At 45.7% G+C, this 20,628-nt stretch overlaps 2 protein-coding genes across 2 annotated transcripts; one reads left to right on the top strand and one right to left on the bottom strand.

Moving 5' to 3' along the window:
• Positions 1–9,997: 9,997 nt before the first annotated feature.
• Positions 9,998–10,945, bottom strand: PtA15_13A447 (uncharacterized protein; the record flags this gene model as incomplete). Its single annotated transcript, XM_053162646.1, has 1 exon — positions 9,998–10,945. The coding sequence occupies one exon, from the start codon at positions 10,943–10,945 to the stop codon at positions 9,998–10,000; it is 948 nt and encodes a 315-aa protein (XP_053026602.1).
• Positions 10,946–15,854: 4,909 nt separating this feature from the next.
• Positions 15,855–18,108, top strand: PtA15_13A446 (uncharacterized protein; the record flags this gene model as incomplete). Its single annotated transcript, XM_053162645.1, has 7 exons — positions 15,855–15,860; positions 15,932–16,093; positions 16,158–16,862; positions 16,935–17,363; positions 17,427–17,732; positions 17,794–17,955; positions 18,070–18,108. The coding sequence occupies 7 exons, from the start codon at positions 15,855–15,857 to the stop codon at positions 18,106–18,108; spliced, it is 1,809 nt and encodes a 602-aa protein (XP_053026601.1).
• Between the last annotated feature and the right edge of the window lie 2,520 nt (positions 18,109–20,628).

Here is a 20,628-nt window from a genome sequence, read left to right as displayed (position 1 = left end):
CCCTGAAGATTCATTGAGTACCTTGAATGCCCACGAAACCCCCAAATGTAGCAGCTACAATGTGATCAGTTGCCAAATATCACTAATTTGGTAGTTTCTTGGCGTTTTTGCCACCATATCTCAGCCCAGAGTGGGAGTTCTTCCATGATATTGGTGCCAAAATGATCAGATGCCCCCAAAGATTCATTGTGTAGCATGAATGACCACAAAACCCTCAAATGTAGCAGCTACAATGTGATCAGTTGCCAAATATCATTGTTTTGGTAGTTTCTTAGTGTTTCTGCCACTATATCTCAGCACAGCGTGGGAGTTCTTCCATGATATTGGTACCAAAATAATCTAACACCCTCAAAGATTCATTTTGAACCTTGAATGACCACAAAACCACCAAATGTAGCAGCTACTATGTTATCAGTTGCCAAATATCACTAATTTGGTAGTTTCTTGGTGTTTCTGCCACTACATCTCAGCGCAGCGTGGGATTTCTTCCATGATATTGGTACCACAATGATCAAATGCCCCTGAAGATTCATTGTGTACCTTGAATGACCACAAAACCCCCAAATGTAGCAGCCACAATGTGATCAGTTGCCAAATATCACTAATTCTGCAGTTTCTTGGTGTTTCCGCCACTATATCTCAGCGCAGAATGGGAGTCCTTCCATGATATTGGTACCATACTTTATAACATGCCCCCGAAAATTCATTGTGTACCTTGAATGACCAGAAAACCCCCAAATGTAGCAGCCACAAGTGATCAGTTGCCAAAATCACTAATTTGGTAGTTTCTTGGTGTTTCTGCCAATATATCTCAGCGCAGAGTGGGAGTTCTTCCATGATATTGGTACCAAAATGATCAAATGCCCCTGAAGATTCATTCTGTACATTGAATGACCACAATACCCCCAAATGTAGCAGCCACACTGTGATCAGTTGCCAAATATCACTAATTTGGTAGTTTCTTGGTGTTTCTGCCACTATATCTCACCGCAGCAAGGGAGTTCTTCCATGATATTGGTACCAAGATGATTGCATGCCCTCAAAGATTGATTGTGTACCTTGAATTACCACACAACCTCCAATTTTAGCAGCCACAATGTGATCAGTTGCCAAATATCACTAATTTGGTAGTTTCTTGGTGTTTCTGCCACTATATCTCAGTGCAGCATGGGAGCTCTTCCTTGATATTGGTACCAAAATGATCAAATGCCCCTGAAGATTCATTTTGTACCCTCAATGACCAAAATACCCCCAAATGTAGCAGATACAATGTGATCAGTTGCAAAATATCACTAATTTGGTAGTTTCTTGGTGTTTCTGCCACTTCATCTCAGCGCAGCATGGGATTTCTTCCATGATATTGGTACCAAAATGATCAAACTCCCTCAAAGATTGATTGAGTACCTTGAATGACCAGAAAAACCCCAAGTGTAGCAGCCAAAATGTGATCAGTTGCCAAATTAGTGATATTTGGCAACCATTCACATTGTAGCTGCTTCATTTGGGGGTTTTGTGGTCATCCAAGGTATAAAATTCACCTTTGAGGGCATTTAAAAATTTTGGTACCAATATAATGGAAGAACTCCCATGCTGCACTGAGATATAGTGGCAGAAACACCAACAAACTACCAAATTAGTGATATTTGGCAACTGATCACAATGTGGCTGCTACATTTGGGGGTATTGTGGTCATTCAATGTACACAATGAATCTTTAAGGCTGTTAGATCATTTTGGTACCAATATAATCGAAGAACTCCCACGCTGGGCTGAGATCTAGTGGCAGAAACACCAAGAAACTACCAAATTAATGATATTTGGCAACTGATCACATTGTAGCTGCTACATTTGGGGGTTTTGTGGTCATTTAAGGTACACAATGGATCCTTGGGGGCTAGTAAAAATTTTGATACCAATATCATGGAAGAACTCGCAGGCTGTGTTGAGATATAGTGGCAGAAACACCAAGAAACTACCAAATTAGTGATATTTGGCAACTGATCAGGTCGTAGGGGCTACATTAGGGAGTTTCGTGGTCATTTCAGGTACGCAATGAATCCTTGGGGACTATTGATCATCTTGAAACCAATATCATGGAAGAATTCCCAGGCTGTGTTGAGATATAGTGGCAGAAACACCAAGAAACTACCAAATTAGTGATATTTGGCCATTGATCAGATTTTAGCAGCTACATTTGGGGATTTTGTGGTCATTCAAGGTACACAATGAATCTATGGGGGCTTTTAACATTTTGTTACCAATTTTATGGAAAAATTCCCAGGCTGTGTTGAGATATAGTTGCAGAAATACCAAGAAACTAACAAAGTAGTGAGATTTGGCAACTGATCAGATTGTAGCTGCTGCATAATGGATGTGACCCCAAATACATTATTTCTGGGTTTTATATGCAGAAAAATTATCCAATGAAACTTTAGGTGGAAATATTCCTCATTAATCTGTGGTTGAAAACAAAATTAGATAAAAAAAAAGAACCTGACAAAAATATGCTAAACCATGGTAAACCAATTTCAAAAAGGCCTCCTATGCATGTAGCACTTCAAGTATGATATGCAATATCTTGAGCAAGTTCAACCAACCAAATTAAAAATGTGTGCAGGATGGTATCATGAGAGAGGTCAGGGGTCAATGTTTTTCCTATTTTGAAAAAAAAGTTGATTTGCAGACTTCGGATAAAAGATCAATGGTGGAAGTAAAAAAAATTGACAACCCTCAGCCACCCTGGATTAATCCTAAAACTTGTTTCAGGAAGAATTGAATGGTGTATGTAGAAATTTATGAATGTTATCCGGCAAAAAAAAACAAGATGCCTGTGCCTTGAAGCTAACACAGGGGGAAGGAGAGAGATTATAGAATAGTATTAAGGAGACATGGAAAACAGACAAAGGTATCAAGAAGAACAATAAAAAAAAAATTGATCAATATAAATTGATCAATATACGCAATATTGATCAATATACGACATCGCAAATTCATCCATCTTGGTAGTGTCTCCTAGGATATGAGAACGACTACTCGTCCTACAAGGTCTACCGTCTAGAGGATAAACGGGTCATCACAGCCAAACACGCCCACTTCAACGAAACAACCTTTCCGGAGTGCCAAGCGCTGCACCGCGGTCGAATCCCGGCGGGAGCGAACCGTCTACCAATCTTCAACGCGCAAGCTGAGTTGCCTTTTGAGGATGAGCCAACGGAGAACCTGCAAACGGAAGAGCAGGCGGAGGCGGAGGAGCAAATGGAGATCAAGCAAATTCTTGCGACTCTACAAGGTACCCGATCGGCCAGCGCCGAGCAGCAGGGGAACGCGGAAACACAAGGAGACCAAACATGGGAAGCTGAGGATAAAGAGAAGCAGCCTCGCCTGATTATTGGCGATATCGACCCTCAAAACATTGTTACGGGGAAGCGCGCAAGAAAGCAAGCGTATACGGTGTCAGTGTCCATCAAACCAAAGAATCACAAGCAGGCCATGTCCTGCCCCGATCACCAACGCTGGAAGGAGGCCGAATTAAAGGAGATCAACAACATGCATAAGCATGACGTATGGATTGTTCGCGTTCGAGTGGAAAGCGACGACCCAATTCCGTTGACCTGGGCGTACCGGAAAAAGCTGGGATCAGAGAACCAAGCCATTGAATTCAAAGCCCGCATATGCGCGCAGGGATTCAAACAAACGCACGGCCTAAACTTTGAGGCAAAGTATGCGCCGACTGGGAAGCCGTCGTCGCTGCGTTTCTTACTGTCCTTCGCAGTGAACCATGGACTCAAGATTCACCAACTGGATGTGCGGTCGGCTTTCCTCACCTGTCCTCTAGAGGACAAAGTGATCCTAACACCACCTCCAGGCCTCGATTTCCCACCCAAATCGGTGCTGCAGCTCAAGAAGGCGATATACGGACTCCGTCAGGCCCCGCTGGTGTGGTACAAAAGGCTGTCGACCTATCTGTTGAAAATCGGTTTCCAGGCAGCAGTCTCTGACCCTTGCGTATTCTGGCGGACGGCAACGACCGGTAAACCAGCTACATGGATCTTTGCGCATGTAGACGATTTGGTAATAATCAGCGATGCCCCAGAAGTTTTCAAGTCGGAAATGGAGCGGGAGTTCGAGATTAAGTACATGGGAGATGCTGAATTCTTGCTCGGCATGAACATCGACCGATTTGATAGCGGGCTACAATTGAACCAAACGCAATACATCGATCGCAAGCTGCAAGAATTTGGGTTGGCAAGTCTTCACCTGGCGTCATGCCCGCTCAACCCAAGGGAGTATCTAAAAAAGGCTACTCAATCAGAAATCAAGGAGTTCGCTGCAATTGGTGTCAACTACCGTGCGTTAGTGGGCTCACTAAACTACCTGAGCATATGGACAAGACCCGACATCGCATACGCCGTCAGCACCCTCTCGCAATACCTTGAAAATCCGGGCATCAGACACTATCAAGCAGCTGTGCAGGTCTTTTGCTACCTCAGCGGTACCAGGCACCTGGGCTTGACCTTTGCGAAGGAGGAGCGGACCAGCGTGCAAGCATATGTGGACTCAGACTGGGGGAACTGCCCCGACACGCGACGCTCAACGACCGGTTACATTGTCCTAGCTGGGGGCCATCTGATCAGTTGGAAGTCTATTAAACAGACGACGGTCTCGCTATCGACAACCGAGGCAGAATACAAGGCCTTCTCCGACCTTGGGAGGGACCTGGCATGGACTGCAAGTCTGGCTAGCGAGACAATCATATTTCCGGACCTGAAAGGGATCAAAGTCTATATGGATAACAGAGGGGCCATTGATTTGGCCAAGAGCGAATCATCGCAAAACTCTTTCAGGAAAAAACACATGTCAATCCACTTACACTTCCTGAGAGAACTAATTCTCGAGGGTCTGATCAAGCTACTCTACGTGAAAACATCCGATAATGCCACCAACTTTCTGACAAAACCCTCAGGCCGGCTCATCATCCGCAGAGCGTTGGAGAAGATCCATGTCACCCAAGTCCAAGCCTCGCAAACTGCTTCGAATCTAGCGACTCGAAGCACAGAAGGCTGTAAGAATCCAGGCCAAGGGAGCCGGTCACCAGTCCACAAGCTAAGAGCATTTCCACCGCGGGCGGTATTTTCGGGGCGCTAAAATATGATCTCTGGCAGTGCGCAGCCAGTTTTAGCGCCCCAAACTGCTGCGGCATACACCGCGAGAGTCTGTAAAAAGTCATGAAAGGCATGCGTCGCCCCCGGTCCACTCCCCCGTCAAATCCACCCAGTTATCAAAGGGAGTTCTCTTGTTGATGATCGGAACAAAGCGGGTCGTTCCGGTCATTGTGGGGAGTATATACCCTCTTGATAACTGGAACGAACCAGCCATTGAGGGGAGTAAATATGTACCTCCCTTGATGAGGTCTGAACAATCCGGGTTGTTCCGGTCATTGTGGGGAGTATATACTCCCCTCGATAATTGGAACGAACCGGCCAACTCCCCTCGATGATCAGAACAGACCAGTTTGTTCCGGTCATCATGGGGAGTATCCTCTTGATGACCGAAAGGAACCGGACATCAAGGGGAGTATGTACTCCTCTCAATGACCGGAGGAACCGGCCATCAAAGGGAGTATTTACTCCTCTCGATGACCGGAAGGAACCGGCCATCGAGGGGAGAATGTACTCCTCTCGATGACCGGAACAAACGGGCCATCGAGGGGAGTACCTCTTGATGGCCGGCCTGACTTGGCCATCATGTGAAGGGATTGTACATTTGGGGGTGTGAGCTGTAGTTTCACGAGGAGTTTGGTGTGTGAAAGGGAGTTGAGGTGGGGATGAATGAGTCCCTGGTGAGTCCCTCGGAGTCCCTACATGTAGGGACTCGAGGTCGATATTTAGGGACGGCCGTAAATTTTCGACGCAAATAGCGCCCGCGGTGGGTCGGGTTGAGACGGTAAACTACTGAAATTTCCAACTAGGGCCCCGATTTAGGGCCCGCGGTGGAAATGCTCTAAAGCGGGTGTTCCAAACAACACCAGATGCAGAGTTTGGTAAGCAAAGCAAACCTCCCTCCGCAGCCCCAGCTGCCCGCGTAGTCGGGAAAACTGATAGCATCAATTGGATGAAAGCAGGTACCAACTACACAAGCAGCAAGGTCAAAAAAGCGGACAAGAACTGCCGACCGTCGTTACTGGAAAGGATCTCGATAGGCACCCTAGGTGAGTACTCGAGTTCCCGACCAGATAACTGACAAGGATGAAGCTAAATGCTCTTCCCCGCTTCAACAGGCAAAACGCCCGGAAGTAAGATCAGAGCAGACACCGCCTCGTACCATAAAGTAACCGAAGGAGGTGAGCAGCCTGATCCAATCCAAGCTAGGAACAAGCGTGCTGAAAAGAACTAACGCCGATGAATCTGAACTGCAGATAAACTCGGCAATACGTTCCCAGCATCGCGCCTTAGCTAGGCCAACAAGAGCAAAGACTCACGGCTCCGTAAGCTTGACCTAACTTGAGTACGAGCTTGAGAGAGTCTGAAATAACTGACTAGGCGCGAATGCTGCGACAGACGGACTGCAACTCTGCAGGACAAAAAGTCAACCCCAAGCGCACACAAAACTAGACAGCGGCCCTCAACCTGCTTCCAGGTAAAGAGGAAATTCCACTCATTCATTATCTAATACTACTCCAACATGTAAATAGATAATGAATCTCATGGAAATACATCTTCCAGTTCTTTGAGTTTTCTCACTTGCCACTCATTATTGTACTTACACTTACGGACATACTAGAGTATTAGGAGAGTTTTACGTGACCTTATCTTTACTTATGGATTACTTATGGATTCTGTGCTAGCTGAGTGCAGAGCTTTATTCACTTGCAGATTATTACACTATAGATCAGGCGCTGAAGACTAGCGGAAAGTAGCAGTGCAGAGCCAAGACACCAATTTTCTGGGCTGAGTGATTATTGGCAATAATCACTCAGCCCAGACTGTCAGACACATATATTCTTGAAGAGGGCCGTTAGCGGATATTTCTACTGACCAACCAGCCTTTATTCTCACACCGGGCTCTGCAACCTCCAATTACTTCCATGTGTGCTGCTTAGCCCACATCATCAACCTGGTGGTTAAAGATGGGATCAAGTTTGCCGGTGCTGCTGTGGATCAACTGCGTTCCAGCGTCCATTGGATCTGTGGATCCCCTTCTTGCATGGATGCCTTTGAAAAGGCCCTCACTGAAGTTAACATTGACGTCAGGAAGAAACATCCTTCAAAGGATGTCCCCTCCCAATGGAACTCGACTTATCAGATGATTGAGTCCTTGCTGCCATGCAAGTTGGCCTCCCAGGAGCTTGCTATTCACTGAATTCAGGACAAGAAGTTTGAGGATTGCCCAACCAAGCTTCAGTGGGAGGAACTTGTGGTCATGGAAAATTTTATTGCACCTTTTTCCCAAGGTAAGTTTAATACTCTGTTGGCTTTTTCTATTTGTGCTGTCACTGACTTTTTCCTGTATTTAGTGTCTGTCTTGTTAAGCAGAACTTGCTACCCAACCATCAACCAAGCCTACCGTGTGATGTCAGCAATCAACAAGCAACTAAAGGAAGGTGAATCACTGCCCCTTGTGGCCAATATGATCAAACCAATGCAAGAAAAATTTGAGCAATACTGGCAGCCTTCGAAGCACCTGCTGGCAATTGGACTCATCCTTGACCCTTGGTACAAGATTCAATATCTCCGATACAGCCTTGAGCAGGCGGGTGGGGAAGATGTCAGCAAGCTTGTTGAAATTGTAAGGTCTTCCTTAATGGATCTCTGCGACCTTTATGTTCCAACACCATCAGTCAGAAGCCAAGTCAAAGCAAACTCTACTGTGATGATGGTCAATCAAGACCTCTATGCCTTCCATCAGTACATGGCTGGCTTGGGTGATCAATCTCAAGTTAACTCGCCAGCAGCCAGATTAGATCTCTATCTATAGGAACAAAACCTCATCATCCCCAACAGTTCCCAGTTTGAAATACTTGACTGGTGGAAATCAAATGCCACAAGATTCCCATTGTTATCCAAGCTTGCCAGATGTTTACTGATGGTTCCAATGACCTCAGTGGCATCTGAGTCGGTGTTCTCAACAAGCAGACGGGTCCTGGACGACTATTGGATGCGCTTGAGTGATGAATCTGTTGAGGCGCTAATCTGCACTCAAGATTGGATTGAGGCAAGCAAGCTAGTGGCCGATAAGTGACTGGTTAAAAGCGTTTCTCTTGTTTTTTCTTATAATTCACTTTTTTCCCTTCTATTTATGACTAGCTACTCCCTCACAATGGTGTAGGGAGAAATTGATATGCTCAAATCACCCAACGTTGAACAAAAAAAAATTAAAAATTCATGTATTCAAAGATTTGGCTTGGGCCCGCGGGCTGCCCATGGGCAACCCAACACTTAAACGTGTTTGGGCGGGTTTGGGTCGGGCAGCACTTTTGGCTGATCTGACCTGGCCCAACCCGCCCAATAATATTGCGGCCCAACTTGGGCTGGCCTGTGGGCGGCCCGAGCCCGCCTGATTGGCATCCCTAATCTTCAGTAATGGAGGACTCCCTGTGCAATCTGGGACCCCTGCAGATGTTGGTTCAGACCCAAAAAGTCTAGATTTTCTCAGGGAAATCTAGCTTTTTGGGCTCTAGATCACTTCTGGGAGACCCGCAGATCTTGACAGGAAGTCACCCAATAAGCAGTTGATGTTTTGTTCTAAACAAATTGTTTGTTTTTGAAAGATGAATTTCCCTTCCTTTTTTTCTCATGAGGTTAAATATGCCACTTGAAGTAACAATGTGTGAACAGAGAATGCACAGATAATCAGTTGATGAGAACAGATATCAAAACAGCTTCACTTGCCTCATGTTGACTGTGGGTACAGCGGCAGTCTGGCCATACCTTGGAACACAGCAAAAAAGAGAAAGGAAGTGCTATAGCTTATGTAGCACAGACAATAAAAAAGTGCTTGCATCTAACTTTTCAGATTGGTGCTTAAGAATGTTGTTGGAAAAGAAAATCAAGCTGCCCAGGGGATGTACTTAGTACAACTTGGCTTGGATGTGCTTTTAATTGCCTCAGTGTTTGAGTACTAACTTGAAAATCAATTCACAAAAGTGGATGTGCATTGTGAGGGGCACCTAGCCACTTGAAACCCCCCAATATTATGTTTTATCTCCCCACTTTCCAGATAGCTTCTGCTCATTGGGTGAGCATCCATTCCCACTTGTGGTCTGGAAAAGAGACAGTTAGTGTGCTATCTTTTACTTTTTCCTTAAAAATTGCACCTCAGATTTGCAGTGGCAAAACCACAAATATCGGCTCCTAGTTATTATCACAGTCTTAGGTGAATTTTGAGCCCATTTGCATTGCAGAATGAGTACAAAAAAATAGGCACAACTGCGTAAAAAGGGGTATGTAAAAACCAGGTATGAATGTAGAAAAACCAGGTACATTTAGTAATCCTTTAAATTGGAATTAAACTTCCCAAATTCCAGGCAAATGACACAGCACAATGCACATCCACACAGATTGTTAAATAAGAACATGGACCAGCCTCCAGTTTGATCAGGCTTGGCCAGAGGTGGCTGAAGCAGCTCAATTTGAAAGGCTCGGGAGGGTCTTTGTAGCAGGACCTCATAACCAGCTTGGGCATATAATCATAATTAAATTAAATTTTCAAGTAGAGAAAGAGAGATAAAGAACATGATGTGTGAGTTTGTCAGAGGTGTGAACCACCCGCTGCACACGGTGAAAGTAATAGGTTGAAAGCGAAAAAAACATCTCGGTAAGAGGTTGGAGACATGGGTGAAAGGTAACTGATACTGGCAAAGACGGCTTGCAGCTGAAGAAACAAAAGAACTAAACTATAATGAAGACTAGGCGTAAGTTTGGTTCTACCCGCACTCGCTTACAGCACAAGTAGTGAATGTTTGCACCGATAGATTGAACTCCCAATTTCAGTTGGGATGATTAGAACTTGTGAGAAAGGGTGTGTTTCTTGTGAGGAGAGCCAATGCGAAGGTGCCTTGTGTTCTGCTGATGGTGATTGAATTGTTTGGCTTGGTTGTCTAATTTTCTCTCGCCTCCATTAGCTGAGCGTGGGTCTGGTGAGTGGGTGTAGCTGCTGCAGATCCAAAGAAGCGGAACGACTACTATGGCTAGCAAGAAGAAACACACTGTGACACCTGCCAGGAAAAAGATGCACTCGGACGAGATCCGCAAGGCTTGCTCGAGTCGAGGATACTGATGCATGAGTAAGTCAATGTGGACGTGGATGTAGACAAAGGTGGTGTATGCGATCAAGAGATGTAAAGCCGCGGTGGATTTGAAGTAGTAGAAAGCCGCGTTGGATCGTTTAGAGGTACGGAGTAGGAGATAGCCAAAGGTCAATTTGAGGGTGATTGCACAAGCCACAATTAGGGGAATGAGTCCGGCCAGGGATTGTGATTGCCCAATCTTCACGATGAGACGAGGTAGAAAGACACAGTTTGCTGGAAGCTCCTCTAAGTTAAGGGCTGACTCGCCGGGAGCGAGTACCGGATAATCTCGCGGATTGTGATAATGGTGGTTTGAGTTGCAGAATAGGATTGTTCCAGGCTGGTTGAAGGGGGGCGGGATGGCAGCAAGAAGGAACCGAAGCGTCAAGAAGTTGTCCATGGCGACCCGGCACAGCCATACCGACATCAAGGCATCCACAACTAGACTCATGCCGATCTGTGTGCTACTGGCACGCCGGGTGACGGTCAACTCCTCAACCAGGCCAGCAGCGGATTTATCAGATATCGGCCATTTCTCATCGAGGCTAGGGAACGTGACTTCGCTGGTAAGAGGCGAAGACACTCTGGGCCGCCAGTGAAAGAGAGGCGAGGTAAGGGATTGATTACGGTGCCGACGTGACTGGGATGATGGTCGAGGCATGATTTTTATAGCTGAGATTGGTGGATGGAACTTCAGAGAGCCTGGATAAGTAGAATTTTTCAAAACAAAAATCAGATGACGACGAGCGCACTAGGTCCCCGCTATATAAGGTAACTTCACATACAGTTTGTACCAGCTGCAGCAAAGAGTGACTGGCTAACGAGTACAATGGAGGGATTGGACAAAAGAGCTTGCTGTACAATGGGGCAGGATTCAAGCGCTTCAAGCAGATGGTCAAACGGCGTTAGTAGGTGCACGCTTATACAACACAGCTGGTATCAGGGACAAACTTTTGTGTTTCCTCGAGGTTTGAGAGCAAATGAGGAGGGATTGGCGAGTGAAGTTTTCGCTCGGATACCGGAAGTGACAGGATAAGCTTTCAAGAAAGTGTTAATGGACTGATATCGATTGATGAAGGCAGATAGCTTTTGTGATAATGGGTGGGATGTGAAGAAAAACGCTGCTGAGAAAGTGATACTGGAATTGGAAGCATATCGACAAACCCGGCCGTTGTTTTGTTACCAAACGGTGAACTCCGATTTTTTCTGGATAAGCTTAGCAGTCAGCTGTGTGGTACACTCGCTTTGACCGCTAAGGACCCAGGCCCATGGGCTTGAATGCCAATGACGAGCAATATACACGGTCAGCGGTGGGCAATTTCTCTGTTCAGAGTTCTGAGGACTCAAACCAAACAGGACAGACCAGCCCGCGTTGTCTGTGGCTTGAGAGCGGAAGCGGTTCCTGTGAGGGATGGGATTCAATGTCAGACTGGTCTTGGGGGAATTCATAGCCATCACATCAACTGGTGTCCGGATGCGTCGACACCAGCAGCGGAACTGGAGGCCTGTCAGTAGACTATCGTTGTGGCTGGGATTACACACCACCCAGCACAACGCTGTGAGCCCTGGAGCTTAAAGCCACTCATGGTGAGCGCGGGTCTAGCCTCACCAGAGAAGCTTACAGTAAGAAGCTTGGGCCTGTCCAACCTACAGAATTTGGGTAGCTTGACAATGTTCCTTCCAAGTTCCAGTCCAAAAAAAATCTGCATATGTACTTGCATCAAGTGAGGATTTTGCACAGAGAGGGTCTGTGCTCACCAATTCAGTTTCCGCAGTTTGCGCTCCACCAGAGTGTAGAGATGAAATTTTTACTCTTTTCTGCAGCATGTTACATTGACATTGAGCTAATAAACAAGGATTGGATGCGGTAGGTGAGCTGTAGAAAAAATAAACAAACTACCTTCAAAATCCATTCTTGGTGCGCAAGTTTAGCGAGCTAAGGGGTAACTGCCTCCTGACGGTGGCTTGCTTGGCAAGTTCACCCCCAAAGTCTTGAGGGACTGTGTGAAGCTTGCTATCTGCTGGACTGTTCTGTATTTTTTTGTTGTTGTATTCTCACCCCTTCATATTTGTAACTTGACAACAAGAAGTAGTATGACTGTCCTTGTCATATGAGGTGCAAGCCAAATCACAATTCAAATCTATAACTTCAATAGTTTTTTTCACTTGATGCAATCAAGCTTAATTTGTAGTAAAACAGATACTAAAAAAACAAGAACATGTACATATATGTATCACATCTTCAATTCTAGAAAGGATCTGCAACATATTGGAGGTGTGGTGATGGAAACAAGGACACACTCCCATCAAAACCTTGGATCTGGCTCACACCAGAAGGGTGTTTTGGTATGCGAGGCAGTCAGGGTCACTTTGCAACCAGCCAAATGCTGCATGCCCACACGGAGGCTGAGGTGCTGACTGGCAACTTCAAAGCTGTTAACCAGAAATCCAACAACATCTTGTAGCAAAAAACATGTATTGTCTTTTGCATATGTAATGCTTGGAAAATTTTCCAAATTTTCCAGTTTCATTAACCCAACGGTGAAACAATTATGGTACATGTATTAAAACTAAGTACCTCTATTGGAGGAGGGACACTGGCTACTTAGCTAAGCTGAATTCTTGTAGTGATGTAGTCAGGTTGGGGACTCAAATATGCTGGGATGGGTTTGTGGGGTTGTGGACCACAAGTGCTTGTGTAACCAGGGGAAGCTGTGGCAGCCAAAGCAGGTATAGTGGTGGATGTTGACTAACATTCCTTTATTGAGTCTTAGAGTGAAGATGTTTTTTTTACTTGTCTTACAATTTTTCTTTACTTTACAGTAGATTTTAATGTACTTGCAGCTGAATTTATGTCCAACTGCCAGGGTGACTTGTGCTGAGGTCTCTGAGATTCAGGCCCCTCAATGTCCAAATGGGCCCTTAAATTTCTCACCCTGAGTTTTTTTCATTGGAGCAGGCTTTAGGCACACCAAACCCTTACTAAATGCACACCAAAAAAAGTGTACATGGACATTTGACCACTACAATACATTTGGAGTGGGATGTGGTTCACTCAAAACCCAGCCCTTTTACACAACCCTGCATTCCAGGTTGAGATTAGAGCTGGTTGAAACAAACCCGTTGCAGGTACCTGCTATCTTCTGGTGGGTACCCGCCAACATGTGTGGGTTTGGATGCAGATTTCTGGGATTCTGAAAAAAACCATGCGGGTACCCAGGTATTGGTCATCCACACCCGCTCATGGATACAGCTGAGCTGTGCAGGCTGCGGACCACCCATCCTCCGACGCAGTCGGGGCTCATATCTGATGGGTTCCAAGGCCTCAGCTGTGCGCTTGTCCACTCTAGCCAACACCCAAAAGATGCCTTGATCACATGAGCAAATCCCAAAGAAGTAGGCACTAGAGTGGCAGGTACCTGCAAATACCCACGCGGGTACCACCGGTACCTGCTCTGCAGGTGGGAGTGTCTCATTTTAGGCAAAAAAGGCTTCAGGTACCCAGGTTCAAATTTACCAGCTCTAGTGGGGATGGAGTGAAAACCCCAGCACTCAAAAGGGAGTGCAATGCATTTCAATCTCCTCCATGGCCGGCACAGACCAGCCATTGAGGAAATAAGTGCATCAGTACATACATACAAAACGCTCTCAATGATTGGTGCAGACGAATCATTGGGAGGAAACAAAGACCGGTACTGAGCTCCTATAAGTAATCTGATTGAGAATACACAATATGAGAGAAAGATAAAAACAAAAACAAAAGCTACCTTAAGGCAAAGAGAACAGAAGGAGAGTACACAATGACAATGGACAAAACAATAAATAGCAACACACAAAGATCAAAATAGGAAAAAAGAAATAGTCAATAAACCATCTGTGTTGAAGTAAGAACTGTTGAATAAGAACCTACTGATATGTCAGAGCAGGAAATCAAGGATTGGTGGATGGTCGGAGTGAGAGGGAAGTGATAAGAATCACAAAAGAACTCTGCTCTGGAATTTTGGCGGATGAGTGGACAGGAAGTGAGATAACTGAGCTCAGAAGATTGATGAAGTCAATGACACTATTGATCTTCTTTGAGGAAGATTTTGACTGACAGTGATGAAGATGTTGAATTGTGGAGGAACAGTAGTAAAAATGATTTTGAATAATGAAGATGTTGAATGTGGAGGAACATAGACAACAAAGTGAGTTGTTGGTTCCCCTAGGCAATACAGCAAGGAAAAGAAAAGAGAGAGAGTTTAATTAAAATATGTGAGAAGAATAATAGAGAAGGTTTGAGCAGAGAATCTTGCCAAGGAACTTTGGAGGTCCAAGCGTCTTTGATGATGCCATTGCTATTGTAAAAGAGAACAAGTTAAGTCCTTCTAGCAGTCCTAGAGGAAATAATCAGATATCACAAAAAAAAACATCAGAAACTTGGAGATTCTTCTGGATTCCCTAGATCAATTGACTTTTTTGTAGATTCAATTAATTTGATGTGCAATCTGGAAAAAGTTCTTGTGAAATCCAGAAGACTGATGTCTACAGAGATTTTGCAAGAAAGACTATTAAGCCGGCAAACCTTCTAAAAATGAAAATGTCATATGATGAGATAAAAATTACCTTAGATCAACTCAAGTTACTTCTTGGCTGGTTGCATGAAACTTTTCCTCCGCTTTAATGGAGCTAGGAGAGGATGGGTGTGGTGAAATTGATTTAGTACATGAGGGACACAGAAGAGACTTTGAACTCTCATTCATGTGATTACATGCTCAAGTACAAAATAATCACCAGAACCAGCCATGTTGAGTTGACTCCGAGACTTGATGTTAAGGCTGGCTGGGAAAACCCCGTGGTCAACGTCAAACATGCAGTCATTCTGGGACTTCTAATTGGACCACCAGTACTGGTATTTAGCTGGCCGCGCCCGCCCGACTAGGGTTGCGTGTCTGTTGAGTCGGGCCAAGACAAATTTCCCCCCAAAAGCCGGCACGTGCTCGGGCGGCCCATCGGCGGGCCCGCCTGATCAGGAAACATGCCCGGGTATCCGCATATCTCACCCATATCCGCAGGTGCGAACCATGCGGACCGCAGAAACCTGGCCTGATCTGTGGGCTAAAGCGGGTAACACGGATTGTCTACCGGATATTACCCACGGCCTTCTGGCTCAGGGTTGACGTGCCACTTCTTGAAACTTAAGCTTTCCGTTAATCATCCAACACTCAGCCAGTTATTTTTTCGCCTTTTGTTTTCAAAACATCTCATCTTCGGCTCCTTAGTCACAAATCCCAGTCCTCTTCTTGTGTCTCTCTATCCTCTTTGCCCCTCCTTGTTAGTAGGTACCATTTCCCTTTCCAACCCGAGAGTCTGTCCGAGCTGATTTCCTTCGACCTTAACCAGGCACGATAACACCTAACCGCACACCATTCCATTCGTAAATCTCCAACCATCTGGGCTTCGGTCGATTTTCCCCCCACTCGCCCTTCACCCCGTCCCCTGGTCGCGTCTGCCGAGACTGTGGACTTGGATTTGGCTCGTTTTTAAGCACTAGACGCGCTTCGGTCCCAGGAATTTAGACGCACGCATCGATGGCTGTTAGTCCACGATACACTCCCCCCGCTGGCTTCTCTTCCCCCGACTGATAGTTTTTTAGATTTGTTTTCAGCCTCCCACAAGACACTCCTCTCGCTTAGGCGGTGTTGCGATGGCCACTGCTGGCAAGGAAGACGAAAACGCGGGGGCAAACTTGATCGGCCGCCAGCCTGCTGGTAAAGTCCTCAGAGCACGCAAGGATCTGGCCTCGATGGCTACCAATGGCTCAACCAAAGTAAGTATTTCCCCTCTTGTACTTTCTGAAGTACTCTCTAACAAACCTCAACTACCTTTGCCAGGCTATCTCCGTCACCTCAAAAGCTTCGGGCGTATCGACAACCAATACCCGCAAGAGGATCTTAGACGACCGGACCAACAACGTCAAAATGACTTCTACAGCATCTAACGCTAATGCCAAACCGACGACCAAAGCCGCCCCACTGACGCGCAAGAACTCTAACGCAGCGGCCAAAAAGCCCATGATGGTACTAGACGAGCTCAAACCCGCTGAAGTCTCCGTCAAGCGGACAATCAAGCCGATCAAAAAAGAATCCTCCACTCGGCCAGTCACACGCAGAGCTTCAGGCGCCGACGCCCAGCAACACGCCAACCTGGGCGACCTCGCCGGCCCCTCCGGACAGGGCAAGGCCGCAGCATCCAAACCAGCAGCTAACCGGCGCAACGCTTTACGTCTCCACAAGGCCGCCGCGTCCACCTCTACTGACAACGGCCTGCTAGAACCCTACGACGCCGGCCATGTTGCCAAGAAAGTCCGGACCAGCGAGCCCGACGACATCTGCAAGGAGAACCTGGCGGAGCAAAACTTGGCCAAGCAGAAACCTTCCAAAAAAGACGCCACTCGGGCTGGCAAATCTCAGCTCTCGCACATCCAGCAGCAGATTGCTGAGCAAGACTGGGAAGACCTTGACGAGGGCGATGAAGAAGATCCGCTGATGGTCAAAGAGTACGTTGTTGAAATCTACCACTACATGAAGGAACTGGAGGTAAGTACTGCTTGTTTCTACCACATACCCACGCGTTCGGCTGTGACTTACCCGGCTATCTTTTCCCTCCAGATGCAAACACTTCCTGACTCGCAATACATGCAGCGACAAGTTGAATTAACTTGGAAGATGCGCGGCGTATTGGTGGACTGGATCATCGAAGTGCACTCGAAGTTCCGCCTGCTCCCGGAAACGCTGTACCTGGCGATCAATCTGATGGATCGCTTCCTGACCAAGCGATCGGTTGCTTTGATCAAGTTCCAACTCGTCGGCGTCACCGCGCTCTTCCTGGCCTCCAAGTACGAAGAAGTGATCTGCCCGAGCGTGACCAACTTCTTGTACATGACTGATGGCGGCTACGACTGCGACGAGATCCTGAAGGCCGAGACTTACATGCTCGAGATGCTCCAATGGGACCTCCGTTACCCCAACCCGTTGAACTTTCTCCGCCGAGTATCGAAGGCTGACAACTACGACATCCAGAGCCGCACGTTTGCCAAGGTTTGTTCATACAATAGAGATACGGCGGAAGTGTCTGGCTGCTAACCACGAGTTTCCACACAGTACTTCATGGAGATCTCGATTGTCGACTACCGGCTCGTAGCCACCCCTCCCTCTCTCCTGGCGGCGGCGTCGATCTGGCTTGCCAGGAAACTGCTCGGCCGGGGGCCCTGGGACGCCAATCTGCGCCACTACTCCGGCTACGACCAGGCCGAAATCCTGCCGACTGCCCAGTTCATGCTCGACTACATCCTCCGCTCCGGGTGTAAGAACCTCGGCATGGGCTTGGACCCCAACTTTGTCATCCAGGCCAGCTACGAAGGCGGCAACGAACACGCCAACCTGTTCAAGAAATATGCCACCCGCAAAGTCAGTCTCGTTCGTTTTTTACCCTTCCCAGTCCAACGCTCATGTGTTTGTGCGGATGCAGTTTTTCCGAGTGAGCGAGATCGTCCGTGATTGGGCTGTGGACCGATACACCTTCGAGACCCCGACGGGCTACGAATGGGACAAGCTCGAGGAATGGAGCAGCTCCTCCAAGACAGCCAAGAAGCGCGCCACCGCCGCTGGCGCCCAACGTGCCGCCCGCCGCGTCCAGGACTTCTTCGACAACGAGGACGACATCGACCTCGAGCAGGATGACGACGCAGAGCTCGAGGACGAGGATCTCGATGACGACGTCCCCCGCGGATTGCATCACGATCAGCCTGAGCTTTCCGACGAAATCGAGGACGACGAATATTGATCCCCCCGTCCCATTACTTAATTATTCTCACTTCTTTTTCTTCTATTTCCCTCCCCGCCCTATCATCGCCCATCATCGCTCTGCTGTCCTCACCCCCTAACCCTCATAGTATTTTTATATATATTTTTGAAGTACCATTTCTCTTTTTGAGCGTCTTTTCTAGTCTTACACTCGAAGTAGTACCTCACCCAGCCTATGCGTTTTCCGCCCCTCCCCCACCTTCCCACATGTTCTTTATTCATTTTTACTGAAGTCGAGGCATATGTCCTATATCTTAGATACACACATATATGTATTGGTGTGACGTGTGTGCTGTGATGTGTTTCCATGTTTGATCACGACCGGTCCTGTCCTGACGGCAGAGCGTTCCTGCCCCACAAAAATCTTATGTTTGTTTTTGTGTCATTGGTCTTGTTTTTCTTCTTGTCTTGTGCGTCTTGTCTCTTTCCTCCCTCTCTTCTTTCCTCGAGTCACTGTGAAAAAAAGAACAACGTATATGAACCCAATATAAACTTTCCAAGTTCCTTGTTATCCTTTCTTTTCTTGGTTACCCTTGGCAATGACAAATATATATTTAGTGAGCAGCACAGAAAATGTAGAACAAGGTGGCTTTCATGCAATTTTGCTACTTTTTGGCAATTTCTCTCTACCTCTTTGCAGAATGTTGTACCAAGCCATCATTAAACTGAGTTTTTCAAACAGTTCAGCCCAGACAGACCCCAAAAATTGTTGAATGTGTCCCACCAACAACTGCTTAAGGTTTTAGGATCGGTCAATTTCTGCTTATCATTTTTTTACAGCATTGGCAATCATCAGTCTAGACCCTATCTGATAAATCAGTATGTTGTATAGCCAAGGGGCTTTGCTTGCATACATGGCACCAAGCTTCATCATACAGGTAAATCCTCTCTTGTGTACTTTCCTCACCAAGGTCTCATACTGCTTTTCCAATGTCCTCTAAAACTAGTAGCAAAAGCTGTATTTTGTGACGGGGAAAGGAGTTTCATTGAATCAAAGGGATAAACACCATCTCAAACAACCTTGCATTGCCAATGCCACTCAACAAATTCATGCAAAGTGCAAATTCTACTGCCAGTCTTGAATGTGGGGATCAAAGAATGGCATGTGGACTTCCCTTTCAACATAGCCCCCACCCCAACACACCCATTTCAAAGATTATAGAAATCAATAATAGTCAGTCCTGCCTGTCCCTTATCCACATCTGGCAGTTTTTCCATGTGTGGCTCATTTTGTTGTTTCAACTTTATTTGATGTGGATATTTCATTTGAAATGTATGGCTTACAGTTGCTACAAAACAACCTCATTCAGACCCTAGCCATTTCAGAAAAAAACAAGCATTGATCCTTCCTAGCCCTGAATCCCTTCAATGAGGCTTGCTCATGGATGTGGCTCTCTGTTTGTTTTATCTCATTGTTTCACCTCAATTTTTGTGCATCTATAAGCCTTAAATTCCTCCCGTGTTTCTTTCCTGAGTTTTCATTCCATTCTCATTTCCTTTCTGGTTCACCTCTGCAAATTCTTCTTTTATTTTGAATATCACCTCTAGCAGATTCAGCCTGTTTTTGTGGCATTAGCCAAATAATTCTGCTCCCTCTCCCTGTTTATTCCAAAGTAAAAAGAAATAGTAAATACCACACATAACTCTCTGGTCCCTATTGACTCAACTACTGCTTCATTTTCTAACCCCATTATACCATGAAGATTCTTTCAGTCTTTCAAAAGAAAGGATTGTGGATATTTTCTCTTTGCAAATTAATCCAATGCATGGAGCTGGAAGGTAATTTACTTTGATCCTCCCCTATTCCTCTACACAAAAACTGATGTTGCTTTACACATCTGATAACTATTCCAGATGTTACTGGACTAACTACAATAGGGTCTGATAAAATAGGCAGCAATGAAAGTCGCTTGGCTGGTAGCAATTCAGTATCCAGAACCTCAGAAAGAGGCAAAAAAATTAAAACAGATTCATTTTCCAGTGGTTTTAATGAAATCAAAGATGATGAAAACAAAGAAGTATGGATTTTGAAGCAACCAGTAGCAGTATATCAAGACCTTTCAGAAGTACAGGTTTAGTGTTTGATTCAACTGAAGAAGAGAAGAGAATTGCCAACGGCTTGAAGCCTATCAGGCAATTTTCTAAACAATTTGGTAAAATTACAATTGGTAAGCTGACATTTTTTAGTGCACATTTTTTAAGATTCAATGAGCTGACAAGTGTTACTTCTTTTTATCATAATCTCCCCCCAAAAAAATCCTCACTTAAACATGATTTATAAATAATACATTGAAGATCAAGGAGATCAAGGGAGTTCAATCAAAAATGACTACCAATTTATTCACAACATCCTGGTAAGATGGAACGGTGATTTTGTCAAAACAAAAATTGATTATTATTTTGAACAAACTCGCTGGAAGAATAAAGAGAAAATATCAGAAACATTTGAGTTTCTACTCAAACTGATTAAAATAATTTCACCAAAAAAGCACTTTTATCG

Source organism: Puccinia triticina, chromosome 13A (genome assembly GCF_026914185.1).
Source record: "Puccinia triticina chromosome 13A, complete sequence".
Classification (NCBI taxonomy): Eukaryota; Fungi; Basidiomycota; class Pucciniomycetes; order Pucciniales; family Pucciniaceae; genus Puccinia; species Puccinia triticina.
Note: the sequence above shows the minus strand (reverse complement) of the source record. Positions and strands in the feature narration are given on the sequence as shown.